This window comes from Marmota flaviventris, chromosome 1, assembly GCF_047511675.1.
Source record: "Marmota flaviventris isolate mMarFla1 chromosome 1, mMarFla1.hap1, whole genome shotgun sequence".
NCBI classification, from domain to species: domain Eukaryota; kingdom Metazoa; phylum Chordata; class Mammalia; order Rodentia; family Sciuridae; genus Marmota; species Marmota flaviventris.
The window spans coordinates 195,074,940-195,095,978 of record NC_092498.1 but is presented as its reverse complement, the minus strand read 5'-3'; the positions used below and the strand labels follow the sequence as shown (position 1 = coordinate 195,095,978).

The window sequence follows — 21,039 nt, the reverse complement described above, 5'->3', positions numbered from 1 at the left end:
GAATACATGTTGCTTTCTCAGATAGGTTCATAAAATCCATGAAATTATTGACCGCTTGGGTAATCTATAGATGGAAGACTTTTCACCGTGATTAAAAATCTGCATATTTGAGGTTCTTCAGTGGGCTGAGCTGAGGTCTGCCACGAGGACTCTTGATTATACACCATATTCTTTCTTGTATTCATGGAAAGAAGAATAAGAACTATATTTTAATTTTGAAAACTGGAAGTTTTTCCTCTTCTCTCTCTCTCGCTCTCTTTTTTTTTTTTTTTTTTGCCCTATGCAACTTATTCATGGGACACTTATTTTGATCATTTTCACTTATAGGAAATATAGTAGAAGATACAGAGCTTAATATAGCAGTTAAAAATGTACTCTATAGAAGTTGACAAAAACAAGACCTTATATTTGGGAATTTACCTTTTCATTATTAATTAGAAAGTCAGGACCATCGAGGATGATTACCAACAAACCAATCAATGCATTAATCATCTGGCAAAAAATATATTAATTAAACAAATAGATACCAGTTAATTCTGCTTAATTGATTTGCTTTTTTGACAAGATTTTAGAAACACAGCATCTAATAAAAGAACTTCTGCAAAACAGCCCAAACCAGAAAATCATGAACAAAACATTTGATGAGCTACTAGACTAATCACTAAATAGTAATAAAAACACTGAAAGACAAAACTCCTCTGTTTACTTCTCTGATAGTCTGTCACAGTCAATGTCTAAGGAACATGAAATTCCAATGAATTGGTGATTTATTTTCCAAGACCAAAGCACAGTAGCAGAGGCAAGTCAGAGCCTCAAAGCAGACCAGAGAGATATCATGTCTGTTTGGGAGGAGATAGAAAGATGTCAGAATCAGACACAAAAGCCAGGACAGCACAGCAATATGGACTTTAGTGCAACGCAAAAAATGTCCTATACTCAAAAAAGTTCAATTACTGGCATTTAAAATGGTGAGATGGAGTAGTTAGAAAGAGGAAGTTTATGAAAACAACAAAATTGCTTTGAATGCATGTCTATTATATGTGATTGAAATTCCATTTGATTTGTTCTGCTTTTGGTACTATGGAAATGCAAACCAGATAGATTTACAAGCAATATTTTCAATAGTAATATACTTGGACCATGTTCACATCCTCTGTTATCAGTAAGGCTTCCTTTCTGAGCTTTCTCATCTGATAAAGTTTCCTTGCACTTCTTTGAAATGGAAAGAGCTAATTTTCCCCAAAATATGGAACTCCGAGAAAATGTTCCTAGAAAAGAAGTTGTCAGTAATTAATTTTGCATACTATTAATATATTACCAGAAAATTATTCCTACTATTTTCAAGCATAAAACTGATTTAAAGACTGTTGCATTTGTGCCATGTGATTTTTATTGTTATTTTAATAATATTTTGTTATTTGAAATATTATTTTTTACATTTATTTTTAATATTATTTTTCGAAGGAACTTCATCTCATATTTCTTAATGCAAACCAGTAAGAGAAAGTTATTTAACAAACAGATCCAATATATGTTTTTGGCATGCATATCTAAGCCATGTATGCTTTGCTTGATCAAACTTTGTTTTGATATGTGCTAAAAAATGGTGGAAAGGAAATCAATTTCATTAAACTTATGAATCATTCCAGTCTTTCTATTTGAGTCTTCCCTATTTTTTAACTTTGTGGAGAGATGGCTTATGCTATGGAAGGCAAAAGTGCTTTCTTGTTGGATGATTCTGGTCCTTGCTTCCATCTTCTTACCTCACAAGGAGATTTGAATGTAGATGACTAGGACTGACAATCAATCCCAGTGGCTAAGGGTTGTCTGATAATTGACATAGATAATTTACCTAGAAGAGAAGAGCTTCAGTAAGCAGAGAGATTAACAATCTTCATCTTGATGACTTTGCACCTCATTCTATCCTGCTTCTTATCTTCACTGCAAACATGAACTCTTTGGCACTCTTGCTTCTTACCCCCTCCCTCTGGAATTTTCCTAGTCTCCATGTTTCTGGCTCTGATCCTAGAATCTCTATCTAGTCAATTATTCTGGCCATTGATGCTACATAGTCTATCCAGATAAGGATCCTCCTGGTTGAAACCAACCTCTGCCCCTTGTGCAAATTCTAAAAAGATAGCTCCCTGAGGAAGAACCAGACACTTGTACTTGTCTTCAAAATTCCTCTCATGCCTGCTCTTTTCTCCATTTCTTCTCTGTAATCTTTGTAAGACTGGATTGCTCACTTTTCTGGCTGTAAGTGCTCTCCATGCCAATCCATCTTTCACTTCACTACTACAACATTAATGGCAACTCTTATCCTCACATTTCAAATCTAAATCCCTCTGCCCAGCTTCTAAGACCTTCATCTGACCTCTTTAAATTTCTTGTCTATTTCTGTCTAGTACATAATGTTAGCCAAGCCAGTTATATTGGTTCCATCGTTTGCAAGGCTATCCATAAGATTAACTCACATCCCATCATCTAAGCTTACTGGGACCACTACCAACACGCATTTTTCACAGGACTTCTCGGATCACAAAAGTTTTGATAGAGGTATCCATTTTGGTTCTCCTGTTAACCCTTCAAGAGTCATCCTTGGATTCTCTTATGCCTCTCCACTGTACACACACCAAATTCATAGAAAATCTTGTTGACTTTACTTCAGAATGTATCTTTTTAAATTTTTTTTTAGTTATCAATGGATCTTTATTTTTATGCAGTGCTGAGAATTGAACCCTGTGCCTCACACATGCTAGGCAAGTGCTCTATCACTGAGCTATGACCCCAGCCCCCAAAAGATATCTCAAAATTGAACTCTTCTTAAGTCTCACACTAATACTGGGTGTAAGAATTCTTCCTAATCTGGACTATTACAGTTTTCTAACTAGCCTTCTTGCTTCTGTTCTTACTTTCCATAATACCACTGCATATGGCAGTAGGATTGCAATATTTGAAAAATGTGAATCACGTACTGCTCACATCCTCCTCATCCTCAGCTTTCTCCAAAGGCTTTCTATCAAATTTTGAACAAAACTGAGATTCCTCAGCATGGCCAGTAAGGTCCATAGCATCTAGCCAGAAGTGTCTACTAGAAATGTTTTGCAATGATGAAAATGCTTCATGGTCTGTGGTGTTTAATATGGTAGCCACTAGCCACATGTACTTACCAAGTACTTGGAATGCAGTATGATCAAACTGAATTTTACATTTTGATTCATTTAAATTTAAATGTAACCAGCCACATGTGGTTAATTTCTACTACATTGATTCTTGATGCTCTTTGAAAAGGTTTTTTTTTTTAAATTTTTAATTTTTTATTTTTTTTTACCTCTGGGCTTTTGCCCAGATCTCTCACTCCTTCCCCTCTTACCCTAGATCTTCATATCTTCATGTGGCTTGCACCCTTACTGGTTTCTAACTCCAAGGTCACTTTTCCATAGACTCCCTTCCTGGTCACTGATTTAATCAGTTTGGGCTGCTAGGATAAGACAGACCAGGTGGCTTAAACAACGAGCATTTATTTCTTACAGTTCTGCAAGCTGGAAGTCTAAGATTAGGGTGCCAGCATGGTCAATTCCTCAGTGAGGACCCTCTTCCTGATTCACAAATGGCTGCTTTCTTGCTCTATGCTTACATTAGAAAGAGCTGAGAGAGGGTGCAAGCTCCATTCTCATGACTTCATTCCCTCCCAAAAGGCCCATCTCCAAATACCATCACATTGGAGGACAGAGTTTCAACATATGAATTTGGAGACAGTCACACACATCCACTGAAATGCTGTATACACTATAGATCCCTCAACACCCCTTTCTGCCTGTGCTCTTTCTTCTGTGTAACTTCATCACTGCTTAAAATAATGTTATGTATTTTTTTCATCCATCTTCTCTAGTTTCTCCAGGAGTACAGGTACACAACTTTATGGCAAATAGGCTTTAGGTAGGTTGAATTTCTCTCCTTGACTCTAAACAAAGGGACACAGGAGCAAGAGGGTTGGGAATATTTCCAAGAGACTAATTACAATGATTAAAAAGTAGAATCTGAGAAGATAAAATGGATAAAGATCAATGAAAAGAGGGCAAGCTCGTTGGTTTAATGAATTTTATGCTCCAGTGGGGTGAAACATTTTGCAATAGAAGTGCTAAAGGGAATTCTGACAAAAGATATGAGATGGTAGTCACGAAGTAGGAAGCGTGAAAGAAAGGGCATAGTTTCTGGAAATTATGGAAAGGGCATAATCCCCATGCAGGCAAAGGCTTGGGAATTCCCACAGAAGTGGGTGGCTGACATGTAAAAGATTGGAATACAAGATCATAGGAGAAAAGTTTAAGATCTCAGAAGTCAGGATATTTGGAAGAGTCCCAGCATCAGTGTGTGAAAATCACCAAGGATTTTAACAGGAGTAGTGATAGAGTGAATTAATATAAACCTGGCTCTACCTTGAACCTGGCTCTACCTCATGGAGAAGGGGAGACCTCCTTGGGGTTGATAAGCAGCTGCTGGTGACAGCAGTGGGTGAAAGAGCCTGAAGGCCTAGATTTTGAAAGCTGTAAGCTTTAGGTGAGGAGGTACAATAATCTGGAAGCAGAAGTCTGTTTCTGTAGCCACCAGGCTCAAAGAAGGAGAAAAGAGCTACCACTTGAAAATTCTATAGGGTCAGAAGTAAATGACACATCAGAGAAGAAGTTGAGGATAAAGAGGATGTTGCTAAATGGTGAATTCCAGAGGGTAGAGTGGAGGGCACTGACCTCTTGGGAGATTGGGCAAGGGGAGAATTAGCAGATAAGCAGACATGTATTGAGATGGACTGTGGGAGAAGAAGGGGCCTTGCAGCTCTGTGACACTTCTGGTGATTGGAATCTCTAGGCAAAAGGATGTGATGAGATTCTATTCAAAGATCTATAAGTCACTTCTTTCTGTTAAAACTGAGAGTGTTGTACAGGAAGAGGGAAAGTGAGATCTTTTCACTTTTCTCATGTCAATTTGCAGGACTTCTGGGTCCTTCTTTTTTAGTATAATTCCTGTGTCTGAGATCAATCTTTCATACTTAGGTATTATAGTTTGAAAGTGGAATGTCCCCTAGAAGCTCATGTGATTAAAGCATGGTCCTCAATACAGCAAAGGTACATAAATGGGGCTTTACGGTCATGATTGGATCATGAGGGCTCTGGCCTTATCTGACCTCATTAATCCACTTCATGGATCAAGCCATTGATGGATGAATGGACAACATTAATTCATTTGGTGGATTAATCTATTGATAGCTGGAGATAGGACTTAGTTGGAGGAAGTAGGTCTCTGGAGGTATTCCCTGAAAATATTTATCTTCTCACTAGCTCCTCCCTTTCTTTGCTTCCAAACTGCCACAAGCTGAACAGTTTTCCTCCACTATTCCCTTCCACCATGATGTTCTGCCTTGCCTCTGACCCAGAACAGGCTGACCATGTCCTAACATCTTTGAAACTGTGAGACAAGTAAACATTTCCTCCTCTAACTTGCTCTTGTTAGGTACTTTTGTTCACCACGACACAAAGCTGACTAACTCAGGAAGTCACATTGGCTCTCAGACCTTAGGAAAGCATGCTGACCAATACTTTGGCAATGAAGGACATTAAAAACAGGTAACATGTATGAGTTTCATTTTTTAACAGAAGAAACACCCTCCCAGATTCAAGAGACAATGCATTTCCAGTCCACCTAACGCCAAATAGTTTCCTCCATGCTCAGGCCTCCTCAGAGTCATATGAAAGATGACTTCTGGTTTTCCAGTTTGGTTGACTCCACAGATGATGCGTATCTACGGGTGATCACAAAGAATTAAGAATACATAAGAAGAAGTGAGGTAGAAAATAATGCATTTAGTTAAAGGTGGGTTGAATTTAAAATTCAAGCATAAAGAGAGGTTGTCCAAACAGCAGGTGGATATATTGGTTTAGAGCTTAGAAGAGAGATGTCCAGTATGGATTCGTATTTGGGAGTTAACAATTGATGAATGAAATAATAAGAATCAATAAGCTCTATCCCCATGAAGAACCAAAGAGATGAAAGAGAGTGAGAAGGGATGAGGGCTAAAAATAGAATGCTGGGTGGAGAAGGAAGAGATAGCCATTAGGACCAGGGAGGAACTATAAGAACACGAGGCAGAGAACCAAGAATGGGAGAGATTTGGGGAATGAGCAAGGTGTCCTTATTCTGGTAAGGTAGAGGTCTGAGAATTGGTATTTAATGCTCCTGATCTAATGCTCCTAGATCTAAGGGACAACAATTAGACAAAAATAGAGTTACACAGTGGGGGTTCATAGGATGGAGACTTATAGGATGCCTACCAGAGTAAAGATGGGATAGTGACCAAGGGAAGGTCCCAGGGCTGTCCTACTATGACCCCATACAGAGAAGTGATGAAAAGTCAAATGATACGGACAATTTTGTGGCAAAACTGAAATTGACAAATTTGACTTAAGTCAATTTGAAAAAAAAAACAAAACAGAATAAAAACTAGAAAAAATACTTTGAACTTTTAATTTTAAGATAGGTGCTAAGTTTAGATATTATAGGTACTTCACCCCCAACCCCAAAAAATTCAAATAGGAGATTAATTCTGGGTTTTATAAACTGTTCCACAGATAAAACCCAAACCAAGCACAGATATCTTTCCAAATAATTTGCTTTAAAAAACTTGGCATATCCTCAAAAACAAAATCCAACCAATAACACAAAACTGACAGATATAGAATCATCTCCCTTATGTATGTAGATGTAAAAATAATAAAGCATTGGCAATCAAAACCTAGAAGTTTATTAAAATCCCCATGGCCAAGTAGGACTTGTTCCAGGAATGGAAGAAGAGTTTAATTTTAGGATATCTATTAATATAATCCATCAGATAAAGAGGCCAAAGGACAAAAAAAAATCACATGATTATTTCAGTACTTGCCCAAAAGTCATTTGAAATCATTCCCCATCGATTGCTGATGGAGATTCTCATTACGTTAGGAACATGACCTATCTTTAACCAAGAAAGACTATCACAGTTTAACTGTGCGTATGAGTCTGGAGAGTCTGAAATCTGTGTAGAAGGGGATCTTCTGGGATTAGTTATTTGGAAATGAAGTTGTCTTGAAGCTGAACTTGTAATGCACCGCCCAATTAAGTGTCCTTAATTATTCAGTCTGAGACACTCCTGGAAACGACTGCTCACCCTTCACACCAACACCATGGTATGTTGCACTTAAAACTTTAGTGGCCTTTAAAATAAATCAGGTACCAGTCTGATATTTCCACTAATATCGTATTGAGGAGTTCTAATATAGTGAGTCCCTATCCTTACCTACAGCACTATGACTGAATTATTACTGTAGATATGATAATAATCTAATAATAATAGCTGCTACTTACTTACTATAGTCCAGGCACTGTGTCAAGCACTTAGCACATGCTAATTAACTCTTATCTGTTAAAATATCTTTTAAAATAAATTTCCTGCTGTGTATTTAGAGTTTACAACATGAAGTTATAATACATACAGATAGTAGTAAACTGGTACCTATAGTGAAACAGATAGACTTCTCTATCATCTCATAAAGGTATGTTTTTGTGGGTGACAAAACAGCTAAAATCTTATTTAAGAAAAAAATTTATAATAAAAGACATCTTCATTAACTTCATTTCTCATGTTGCACATTACATTTCTAAACTTCCTCATCCTATGTATGTGCTATTTTATATCCTCTGACCTACATCTCCCCATTTTTTTCTACCCCAACCTGATGGTGACCCCTGCTTCCTTCACCATCTCTCTCTCTCTCTCCCTCCCTCTCTCTCTCTCTCTGTATTCTACATTTCAATGAGATGAGATCATGCAGTTACATTTCTTTCTTAACTTAGCATAATGTCCTCCAGATCCATTCATGTTGTGGCAAAGGGCAGATCTACATTTAAAAGCCTGAATAATATTCCTATATATATGTATTCATGTGTACATATGTGATATACACATACACAAATACACACACAAATTGGAGTATACATATGCACATATATGGGTGCTTATATCATAATCTCTTTCCATTCATGCTCAGTGGACACTGTGGTTGTGTCCATGTCTTGGCTTGCTGCAAGGTTCAGGGGAACACAGATACCTTCACAAGGAAGTGACTACATTGCTTTTGAGTATGTATCCAGAACAGATTGCTGGGTTGTATGGCAGTTCTATTTTTATTTCTTTAGGAAACTTCATACAGTTTTTCATACTGGCTGCACCAACCTACTTTCCCATCAGTGACGTACTAGGATTTTCTCTTCTTACTCCCTTACTAACATTTGTTAGCTCCTGTCTTTTACCTTGGTGTGGGGGGCGGGCACCAGGTATTGAACTCAGGGGCACTCGACCACTGAGCCACATCCCCAGCCCTGTTTTGTATTTTATTTAGAGACAGGGTCTCACTGAGTTGCTTAGCACTTTGCTTTTGCTGAGGCTGACTTTGAACTCATGATCCTCCTGCCTCAGCCTCCCAAGCCACTGGGATTACAGGAGCGCACCACCACTCCAGGCTAGCTTTTGTCTTTTCTATAATAGCTATCCTTAAGAGTGTGAGGTGGTATCTCCTAGTTGGTATATCTCCAATGCATAGCAATATTGAACATCTTTTCATACTTGCTGGCCATTTTTACATCTTTTGGTGTAATTTCTTTGTTAATGAATAAGAAATAAAATCTTTAAGATCTTATATTACAAATTAATGTAAAATTTTCTATGTGCCAACTAACACCAGTTAGAAACTAGGAAAGGAATGTTTCTTGGTAGTTATTCAGAGATGAAATACCCAGTGTTATGCTCTTCATGTTTGCCTCTCCTTTAATTTGTTGAAACTGAATCATCAATGAGATAATATTAAGAGATGGAGACTTGGGGAGCTGAGTAGGTCATGAGGATACAGCACTTAGGGGTTGGTGCTCACACAAGAGGCCCTGCAGAGCTGATCTGCCCCTTCCACCAAAAGAAGACATAAATAGAAGGCATAATCTACAAACCAGGAAACAGGCTTTTGTGGACCCCAAATCTGACAGTGCTTTGGTCTTGAACTTCCCAGTCTCTAGGACTATGAGAAATGCATTTCTGTTGTTTGCAAACAAAACACTCAGTTTATGATATTTTGTTATAGAACCCAATCACATTAAGAAACCCAGGAAAAAGCTAACATAGAATTGGGCAGAAAATATTTAGAGAAATTTTCCCAGCATTTATGAGAGATGTAAAAGACATTTCAAAGTGAAAGAGATATATTCCTGGATGAAAAATCACGTGATTACAAAGATTTCACTAAAATTATCCCCAATGTTCCATGCAATTATTTTTAAAATATTATTTTGATTCATTTAAAAACATTGTAGCTTTTAGAATTTAATTTTTTAACTGATACATAAAATTAAAAAAATATGCATGTTTATGGGGTACTGTGTAATATTTCAACACATGTATACATTGTGCACTATTTAAATCAGGGTAAATATGTCTATCTCTTCAAATCTTTATCATTTCTTAAGTGTTACATTTTAGTTCGATAGGAATAAGAAGCTCTGGTGTACTACTGCACAGTAGGGTGACTATGAATAGCAATTTTGTACTGTATGTTTCAAAAAACTAGAAGAAAGGATTTTGAATATCTTAATCATAAAAAATATTTTCACCAAAATATTATTTTTATAACTTGATAGAAAAGCCAAAAGGCAAGTATGGATAGATAATTAAATAAAAATCACCAAAGGGTACTTGCATTATCGATGATCAAATTCTATTATAAAGCTACAATAGTTGAAAACGTAATGGTAATGCAAAAGTACAGTATAGTGTTAAATCAAAAAAAAAAAAAAAAAAGAAGGTTACAAGTCATTAGACTATAACAGATGACTCTAAAAGAGAACCTAGTACATATTACCATCTATTACATAATAAATGTAACATTTCAAATCAGTGAAAAGAGAATAAATTATTCAACAAATGGTTTAAAAACACTGATTAATCATTTGGGAAAAATTAGAGTTCCTGCATACCTCATAATGACATAAATACCAGATGGATTAAAGTGATAAAAATAAAAAGTATATATTAGGGATCTAAAGAAAAATATAGATTAATATCTTTCTGATCTCAGGGTGGGAATTCTGATCTCACGGTGGGAAACATGTTTCTAAATATAAATGAAAAAAAAAACTATAGCTAACTACATTTGAGACAATTAACATTGTAAGAAAAGAAATATGAGTTAAAATTGTAATAAACAAAACTGAAGAGCAAATTTATAACCCATGCAAAAGACCATTATTTTAATATGCATGAAGAATTTTTACAAATCAATAGAAAATGCATGAAAATGATCAAAACAGACAAGGACATGAATTGATAATTCAGAAAAGAGAAATGACAACAGTAGAAAAAACCTTCCTTAGTGAACAGATGCAATTAAAAAAATAATAAAATTCAATACTTCTTTGTCCTTCAAAAATCAACAACAACAACAACAAAAAAAAACCAAACAACCTAACTAAAAACTTTTCAAACACTTTGAATAGACCTATCTCCAAAAAAAGATATTGAAACAACTTATAAATACCTGGGAAGATGTTGACCATCACTAAACAGGTGTATGCAAATCAAAACCACAAGAAGACACCTCCTTATGTCCATTAAGATAAAAACACAAAAACTGCAGAATATAACAGGTGGTGGCAAAGATGTGGAGAAACCAGAAACTCTGTGCATTACCTGTGTGCAAAACTGCTAAACTCAGTTATTAAAGAAATACAAGTTAAAAATCACATTGAACTACTATGAATCACCTATGGGAGAGCTAAAATGAGAAAGAGAAAATACCAAGCATTGGTAGCATGAAGAGAAGATTGAACTGTTATATATTGATGGTGAGATGTAAATTGCTATTGTCACTTTGGGAAGTTGACAGTATCTATTAAATTGAACATATGCATCCTATAATTTAGCAATGCCTCTTCTAGGTATACACCCAATGATACTACATATGTGTCACAAAGAATAGGCACAAGAATGTTCATAGCAGTACTGATTGCAGCAGCAAAAAATAAGAAACATTTCAAATGTCTATCAACAGTTAAATGAGTAAATACATTGTGTTCTACTTCATGCAATGAAAAGGAAAGCTAGTGCTGCATCAAGTGGCACAGATGAACCTCACCATAAAATGTTGCATGGCTGGGGTTGTGGCTTAGTGGTAGAGCATGTGTCTTGCACATGTGAGGCAATGGGTTCGATCCTCAGCACTGCATACAAATAAATAAAGGTATTGTGTCCATCTACAACTAAAAAAAAAAAAAAAAAAAAAAAAGGCCAGGCACATAAGGTGTACACTTTATGTTCCACTTATCAAAGCTCAAAAATCAGCAAAATTCATGTTATTTGAAATAAGGATATTTTTAATTTAGGGAGGGCAGTGACTAATAGGGGTCATGAGGAGGTTTCTGGCATGCTGGCAACATTCGACTTTGTAATTTTTTGTGATAGTTACATACAGATAAAAAGGTCTTGAAAAATTCATGAAGCTGTAATCTTTTTTTGTGTGTGTACTTTTTGTTGTGGTGTTAGATTTCAATGAAAAGTTTACTAAAAAAAAAAAAGTAAGACCAAAACAGAACTTTCCATGAGAAAGTAACAATGAGAATGCAATATCTTAGGAATGTTCATACTCAGACTTACAATAGAATGTCTCATGAAGCTAATCAGAAATACATATAATGTTTTTGCCTTAGGATGCACATTTTAATATTTTTAAATGTGTGAAATCTAGGAAGGAAATTAACTATGAAGTCAGAAGGGGCTGATGAACTTGATGTGGTAGAACAGTGAAATGGAATATCATGTATAGGAAAACTATATATGTAAACCATTAGGTGGAAGAAAAAGCATACTGGGCACTTAGGAATTCACTGTTTCAATTTTATTTTCAGTGGGTATCTGCATAAGAAAAGAAATGTATGGGCTGGGGTTGTGGCTCAGTGGCAGAGCTCTTGCCTTGTACATGTGAGACACTGAGTTTGATCCTTAGCACCACATAAAAATAAATAAACAAAATAAAGATATTGTGTCCATGTATAACTAATATGTGTGTGTGTGTGTGTGAAAATACAGTAAAAAATTTAACAGTCTTTATCTCAGGGTTGTTGATGAATGAATTTTTGTCCACTTCATATTTTTCTATTTTATAGTTGTCTACATTGAGTACATTGTACTTTTATAAGCAGAGAAATAACTTCATTAAGGACAGAGTCAGCCTTGTAAATCCAGCTGTTTCTGAGTAATGCTTAACATTATTTGGCCAAATTGGGGACAACAAGCAGGCAACCTTTGCCAATGCCGTTTCTTTGGATTGAAGTGTGAATGGGAAGTGAAGAGGACAGAGAAAATACAAGCAAATATTTCAAGTACCCTGGATAGAACCGGAAGAAGGTGGCAGGAAAACACTGACTTTTGCTTTCGTGGACATTCTACAATTCTTAGAGTCTAGACCAGTGTTTCTCAAACTATTCGGCACAAAAAAATCAAGGAAGGTTAAGAAATACTGATGCCTGGAACCCTTTCCCAGAGATTACAAATTAGGAGGTCTAGCCTTTGGTCTGGGTTCCTTAGGCAATCTGGGTGCAAAGCCAAGGTTCCATTTTATTTCATCTTCTCTCCTGAGTAGAAGTTAAATTCCTTTTTAATAACAGATTCATGTCTTGATGTGGTGCATGTGCGGCACAAAGTAGGCATTCAAGAATACTTATTTATGGACAGATACAGAAAGATTTCTGAGAGATTCAGGGCTTTTCCTCATCCTTAGGGACTTTTTTCCTTAGGATAGATGGTGCTATAGGTTCAGAGAGGATCATTCGGGAGTGAGCTGGCTCCTTGGTTCATGGCTTCATTGGGGCAATGGGTGCACACTTTCAAAAATGAAGTCACATGTTATAGGTCTTGGGGATGCAAAATAGCGAGATCTCACTGTAGTAAATAGCATAACTAAGAGTCCAAAGGGAACAAACTTAGACATGCTATTGTAATGTCAATTGCAACAATTGCAATTATTCCAATGATGACATTTAGGGTTGGCTAGTAGTAGGTGTCTTTCAATTTGAAATAAGAAGAGAAAACAAACAGTGCTTCATGCTTATATGTTTTTGAAGTATATAGTGCGTGTTCTACACTTTCTTAGGTTTTACAGAAAAACCACACCAATTGGGCATTAGCATCTCCATTTTATAGATGAGGAAGCCAAGGCTTGGAGACATAAGGAACTTGCCTGTGGTCACAGAAACATGAAATTTTTCTTTGGTTCAATGATTTCTGTCTAGCACTTAGAAAATAAATTAGACCATGGTCTTTCTGGAATAGTTAATGGAAAGACAGTAGAGTGGGGTACATTAGTGGTTTTCAAACTTTCTCAACTCAACCAATAAAAAAGAAAAACCACAATTACATTAAACTTCATTACTACATGTGCTTACAGGAATTTTCTCTGAGGAAATTGTACTGGGATATCCAAAATCCAAGACAGGGTTTTTAGACAGAAGAATTGCCAGTAACTATCTCAAACAAGTCACTTCCTCTCTTTCCCAATTTCTGAGATGAAGAGAAGGAGGGAGAAAGAAAAGGAGGGAGAGGGGGACGGGGAGAGAGGGAGACAGAGAGAGGTAGGAGGTGAGAGAGGGAGAGAAACAGCCACTGAAGGTTATATACCCTTATGGATCTGATGTCTGCTATAAATCCTTTCCCCAGACAAGGCACAAATGCCTGCACATGTGCAACTTTGAATGCTGGTTTTGTTTACTCACAGCTTTTCCAAAGACCATTCATGTACCTCCAAAAAAAAAAAAAATATATGACCCTTGACCAGAAGAAACACCTGGAATATGTGCTAATAGGATCATAGTCATATTTACAAAAAGAGCCCCTTTTATGGATGCAACCTGAAATATTTGCCAGTGAAATAACTTCATGGCTAGAATTTGCTTTCAAATGATTCCGTGTGGGAGAATGGGGGCTGGTGGTGATGGTGGATGTGTAGAAACAATGCTGTCCAGGAACTGATAATTACTGAACCTGGGCAATTAGATCCATGATAGTTCCTTATACTTGCTTTCTCTTCGTTTGTGTATATTGAAATGTTCTACAATAAGATAAATTTCCCCAAAAATTGATCCATAATTTTAAAAAGTACCTGGAAGAGATGATTTCCAATGTTTCCAATTTTAATGTTCTAGGATTTAGCATTTCAAAGACTCTGCAAAGCAAATGGACTTCTGGAGACATTTTATGCACTCATTTTACATCTGGAGATGGTCTATGTATTTTTATGTACTATGACATTTTAGGTATCTTATGAAATTTTATGGACCCTGTGGACTGCAGGGTCTTTCATGGTCCCATTTTCCAGATGATCCTGTGATGCTCCATTTAATTACTTCCATAAATACACTTTTTGGGGAGTGAGTAGCAAAAGCCAATACAAAGAGGCTGGACAAGAATTGGCCATCAATCATTTAACGTGGTATTGCAGTTGAATTTATTGGAAAAGATTTTAAGAAGACACATTGCATATGACTTTTAGTGGCGTGTAGGATCCTTAGGCTTAAAAGAGGCCTGAGGTAAAACATTGCACAAGTATGAGTGATAGTGGCAGAAAAGTTGAAAGCCATGCTGCCTGAATCCTGGTCCTGCCTGCCTTTGTCACTCAATTCGTCACATGATCTTGGGCAAGTCATCTAACCTTTCTGAGCTCCCACTTTTCTATCCCTAAAATGGAAATAATAACAGAATCTTCTATTTTGAAGATTAAGGTTATTCCTGACTTACAGTAATCACTTACCAAATGAATAATAGCAAGCATTGTTCTCTCAACCATGCAAAATAAAAATAGATGAAAAAGATGTAAGATAGAGATCAAAGTGCTGTCAGTTGTTGTCTCTGGATTGTGAGTGAAGGGGTGATTATTTTTCTTTATTTGTATATGAACTTGTCACCTATCTATAAAATATTTGTTATTTTTATAATCGAAGAAAAATGTTTTTTAAAAGTGATTTTAAAAGTCTTCCTTGAGGAAGTTTAATGCACAGAGGGGCCTGAATCATGCTTGTTTCATGGAGTATTTTATAACAAATATGATTAATATTTTTTAAAAATTTTTTTAGTTGTAAATGGATACAATATCTTTATTTTTATTTATTTATTTTTATGTGATGCTGAGGATCGAACTCAGGGTCTCATGCTTGGGAGGCAAGTGCTCTACCACTGAGCTCCAACCCCAGCCCTGATTAATATTTTTAATGGACAGATCACAGCTGTATTACATTTATGGGATACAGTATGATATTTTGATATATGGAAAAACAATGTGGAATGATTAAATCAAGCTAATTAACATATCAATCACCTCATTTATGTGACATTTTTTGCAGTGATACATTTGAAATTTATTTTCTTGTTTATCTTTGACAAATAAGTGCACTTCACGGGATAGTAAGATAGAGCGATCACAACTGCCTTGCTCACATTTTTCCTATGGGGCTCGTATTTTCAGGATGGAAGATCTTCATCAATGTCAATGAACTTTACAATCTGGCCTTGCTGGTATGGAAGGAATAGATAGTTCTGTTTCATGCCATCCTACTCCCTTGCTACACAATCCTCCATTCCAGCAATGTAGCCACTTTTGAGGGCCCTGGAGCCCTTTGAAGATAGCATGAATGCTATGCCAAGAAACATTCAGATGCAGGCACGCTATTTTGTATTCAATTTCCTGGGACTCTGGGGCCCTTCCATGCTTATCTCTCACAAAGATGACTAAGCTCTGATAGCACACTTGGGAATGTACAAACACACATCAGGTGTGTAGACCACACTGAGAAAAACCGACTTATATAAATCTGAAACTATAAGCCAGATAAATTGGTGGATAATTATGGGCATTACATATGAGGTTTTTGCTTTGCCAAATAATTTACATTAGAACATCTATAAATAGCAAACCCATACAGTGTGTTTGAACCACGCTGCTGTTTACCCAAATGCTAAGCCCTTTTCGGAACACACCTACAGGAGAGCAACAGGCTCAGTTCAAAAAGTTTCACACCAGTGTCCCTCTTGCATTTAGGTACATTCATTTACAGAATTCTAGATCACCTTTGAAATGGCCGCTAACCCACATTGCTTCTAGAACTGATGGTTAACGATGAGACTCCTCAAACGTCCAGATGGAAGAAAGGTAGTGCGTATGTGATTTTTGAGCCTGCTTTGGGGTGGATCATCTGCGATGTGATGGATTCCACCTCCACCTCAGAACGGAAAAGGAAAAATACAGAGTCTTGATACTACCAGGATGGAAACTAGGCGATCTCATGTATGCTTCACCATGATCCTGGAAGAGAGGCTTTTGCCCTCATTTCCAACTGACTCTTAGAAAATTTAACACATGCCCTGAGTCAGCCAACTGATTAACAGAAAAAAATAAAAATAAAAAAGCAAAGATTACCATCCTTGATGGTTAACTCTGGGAGGCTGGGAAATGTGCAGTGCCCAGCACCCCACCAAATCCCCAGAGTCACTTAGGTTGATTCTGATACTGCTGATTTCATCAGTGGCTCTGGGGATGTGTGTGCATGGAGACAGGATTGTACTTTTCCTTGCCCCATCTGACCTACCCTCTACACTGACATCCTCCTTTCCTTTGCTACTATACAGGGACAGCCTCACATTCCAAAAATGCCTGGGGTCCTCACACACACAAATCTGTACAAGGAGCCAGGATCCCTGCACTGAAAAAAAAAAAAAATCCATATAACTACAAACCCCATCTTACGATTTCCACTCCCAGCTGAGTTGCCATTTGGCATGCACTGCTAGCAACCACATTTTACTTGATTCTCTTCCAAGATTTCCAAACATGTGCCTGGCACCCACGCAAGTTTCAGAGGAAGTGTAATAGTGACAGGAGAAGTGCTGCGGGGTTGGTTTTGTATATATGTGTTAGTGACTGTTATAAAGACAAGTGTAAGTTCTTAGAGTATTAACTTCCACAGGAGAAGCACCAACTTTCTCACTAACGCAGTATTTCCCTTTGCCCAGTATTTCTCTTTTAAAACTATCCTTACCTGAAGTTAGGGATGAGCCCTGTTAAGCAAAGGCTCTGTTTCTAAGACCCTTGGGATGAGACCTTTTGCTGGCTTCGTGCCCAGGATTTTCTGAAGGAGTATCCCTTGGCTGCCTCCATCCCTCGGTCTTCAAAAGCCCCCCCTAAAATCTACATGCGCTTGGGCACAAGCGGGCTCAAAACACAGAACCACCAAGCCTCTTCCACCCGCCTCAAGAAATCGATCTCTGAATCCAGAGTCAATATGAATTGCGTGAGCTCCCAGGGTCGGAGCCCAGCGCCAAGGCTCGGGTCTGTGTGGGCGACAAAGCTGGGACCACAGGGAGGAGGTCCAGCATCCTGAGCAGCGGGTCCTGCTGGAGGTTCAAGTCTCAAGGGAGGGCCAGTCCTTGAGCCCTGGCTGAACTAGGGACACGTCTCAGCTCCTGTAGCGCAAGCGCCAGAAAGAAGGAGAAGAGGTGGACAGGGAGAGGAGGGCAGAGTGAGTTTGTGTTCTCTTGGGGCAAGTGTGCGCGGTACCTTGGATTCCTGGCTGCTGGTGGATGCAGGAGAGGGCGGCTGCTCCGCGCTCGCCGCCTCCTTGGGCAGCCCATCTACGCCGTCCTCGCGGGCGCCGCTTGGAGGGATCATCGTGGCCGGGCTGGAACGGTGTTGGGCTCCCGGAGGAACAGCGAAGCTCGCCTTCCTCCGGCGCGCCTGCCCGCCGCGCGCTCCGTCGCTCAGCTCCGGGTCCCGGGGACTTCCATCCTCGCCCAGCCGCCGACTTGCCCTCCTCCGGCCTCACCCCTGCCCCGGCCCTGCCCACCTCCCCAGCACTTCCGCGGGCGGGGGGGAGAGCGCGCCCAGCCCCGCCCCGCCGCGCCCGCGGCCACCTCGCTGGCGACCGCACAGTCGTGACAGCCACCCAACCCACCCGGCCGCGGGAGAGCTGGCTCGGGATTGCCCGCGGGAGGAGGGGGGAGGCGCGAGTGGCTCTGGGCGGGGCCGCGCGGCCAGCGCAGGGAGTAGGGACTAGTGAGGGCAGGCGGGCTGGCAGTGCCCACCGGAGCTCTGCCGGAGGCTGGGCTTCCACCAGCTCTGGGTCAGGGGTGGTTCCTTAAGTGGGATAGTGAGAATTCAGACCAAACCCCAAAGAATAGAAGACCATGAATGACAATGGCCAGGAGGGACCACCTGCAAGGTCTCCCCATTCCCCAACCCAAGAAATAGTGACTCCCAGAGATACAGTGACTTAGCTATTTATAGGGTTCAGTGGCAGAAGAGCAGAGACCAGAGCACGAGGTCCCCTGACGAGTGGACACTACAATTTCCCCTATTCCACTTTAATCTAATGCTGATAGTGCAAGTAGTGTGTGGACACCTGCTGCTCATTTTGTAGTGCATTTGTTGAGCTCACCTCCTTTCCACTTGCCACCTTATTGAATCCTCACAGGCACCCTGTGGGGCTAGACACTATCACTTCCATTTTCTAAATGAGGAATTGGAGGAGTTAGTAATTTGTTTTAAGTCACTAAACTAAAAATGATAGAACTGGGATTTGGACTCATTTTGACTTCAAAAATCCATGCTTTTAGGTGTGCAAAGTTTCAAATCTAAGCCAGGTCTTAAAAGCTGAAGAGCTATCAGATGTTGCAGTGTGGCAAGTTTAAGACTGTTCACAGGGGGCAAAGCCTGCCTTATTCTGTCTTTTGGAAACATAAAGATAGCATCATTGGATAAGGAAAGGCTCAGTTTCTTTTGAAGATATAACCTGAGTGTGCAGGAAAAGGAAACACACCTAAACATTTAAAAGCCTTTCTCCCCCATTAAGAAAAAACTCTTAATTTTTGAATCAAAAATTGTAAATGTAAGGTTGATTGGCTCTGGATGTTTGCAAGATCAGATTCGTGAACAGGACACTTGTGCAGTCACATAGGGCCCTGAACTGGGTTTAATGCTTTGGTGTTGCCATCTTGAAATTCTTAAAATAATAATAACTAGGGGCTGCACTTTGATTTTGCACTGGATTCTGCCAATTATGTATCTGGTCCTGCATGCTTGCCAGACCTCATGTCTTTGAAAAGAACTTATTACTCTTTCCATCCCAAACATCAGTTGAAAGCTCCTGTTCTAAGTGTCAGCCTCTCATTTAGCATTTGGCTCGAAGAGCACTTTCAATTCCCTAGTGGCTCTCAGCCTCTCCTTCCGCAAGGCCAGATTGACTAACCCAAGTAGCCACTGCCTTTCCTCCTCTTAAGATACACTTCCTGATTGCCCAGTAGAGACAAAATTCTAACAGTCAAAGTCACAACAGCAGCGAGTAGAGCACACAATGACAGGAGCCTCAGCATCAGCACATCTTTATCAACCATCTATTCTGTGACAGATTTTATACTAGAAACAATATGCTAGGAAGAAAATTCCTTGATCTTGAGTCTGGAGAAAGAGATGGGTTAATCAAATTATACATACACACAGAGATACACACACATACACACAAATGCACTTTCAATAAACTGTGATAAAGAAAACTGCAAGACTCTAGTGAGTGTGTACAATGTGAGGCTAGAAGGAGGGTCAGAGAAGGATTTTCTCTGGAAGTAAAACTCCCAGGGTCTACTGGCAACTCCAGGCTTGGTGAACAAGTACACCAGGACTTACAATAAAGAATTTTTCATCTTTGGATTTGATTTATTTTTAATGTAAAGATGACACGTCTCATTGTAGCAAGTGCTCACCTCCAATTAGCTATAGTATTAGCCAATAGTCTAAGTTTAAATATTGTGCAGTATATGAATTTATTTTTTATGGTTCTAGGGATCAAACCCAAGGTCTCATACATATTAAACACACACTCTACCAGTGAGCTAATTCTTAACCCCCAACTTCTTTGTCTTTAGATGAAATCTTGCCACACTGACCAGACTGGCCTTGAACTCCTGGGCTCAAGAGATTCTCTTGCCTCTGTTCCTGGGTAGCTGCAACTACAGGTACAAGCCACTGATTTGAGCACAAAATTTTAAAGAAGCTAGTACCTGTCTCCTTATCACCCCACCCTTGTCCTGGTTATATAAATTCCTGTCTGATAGATAATAGCTATCTTCCTGAAGAAAATGTGGAATTAGCTGTGGTTTCTCAAACTAAATCAAACCTTCATTCATGTTTATCTTTCAAATAAATCTCTTTTCACCCAATCTTTGGTTATCTAGCTAATTTCTCTTATTCTTCAAAACACATCTCCAAGCATTTATTATTCTTGAAATCTCCTTCCTTGGTCCATTTATCTCTCTTAGATTTCCAAATCAATGCCATGTTTCCGTGGTATCCCTTCCTAAATCATCAATGACAATTTGTCTGTCCTGCTGAGCCAGGAGCTGCAATAGGGCAGGGACAATATCATGTTCATCTTATTTCTCCACCCCTCATCATCAAATTTGTTAACAAGATGAGGAAAGGAGGCTGCCCCTGTAGCTCTGAGTTCCAAGATGGCCTAGGCATTCGTTATGCCAAGTGTCCTCCCCATACTGAATGGAGTTCCTGAATGCTTCTAGAAAACACCGGGATTTTAAATAAGCTCCCCAGTATTAGGGATTTTGTCTTTATTGGCTTCAAAGAGGTAAACTGAGAGTTGTGGCTATCTGAGAATGGGGCTCAGTAGCTTGCACGGATGTGAAGGATCTGCAAGAGGGAAACCAGTTCACAGTTTGTCTCTGGGAACAGGCACAGAGGTGGACAGAATGCTTCATCTGTGTCTGTGGGGAGAGGGCTACTGGTAGAAAGGGAGGGAACTGTATTTGAGGTGAGGGTCACAGGCACTGCTATTTTGGGACCTAAATGGCCATGTCTTATTCCAAGTCCTGGAGTGATGGGAGACCTCTTATTTGTCACAAAAGCCAGCTCTAGCCTT

At 39.0% G+C, this 21,039-nt stretch overlaps 1 protein-coding gene across 1 annotated transcript in view; it reads right to left on the bottom strand.

Annotated features, from left to right (window-relative positions):
- The window catches only part of Stac (SH3 and cysteine rich domain), a 140,614-nt gene extending 122,698 nt beyond the window's left edge, over nucleotides 1-17,916 (bottom strand). Inside the window, exon 1 of the mRNA XM_027932560.2 lies at nucleotides 17,673-17,916. Within this exon, the coding sequence (XP_027788361.2) occupies nucleotides 17,673-17,783 (111 nt within the window). The 5' untranslated portion in view covers nucleotides 17,784-17,916. The remainder of the gene's footprint in view (nucleotides 1-17,672) is intronic.
- Between the last annotated feature and the right edge of the window lie 3,123 nt (nucleotides 17,917-21,039).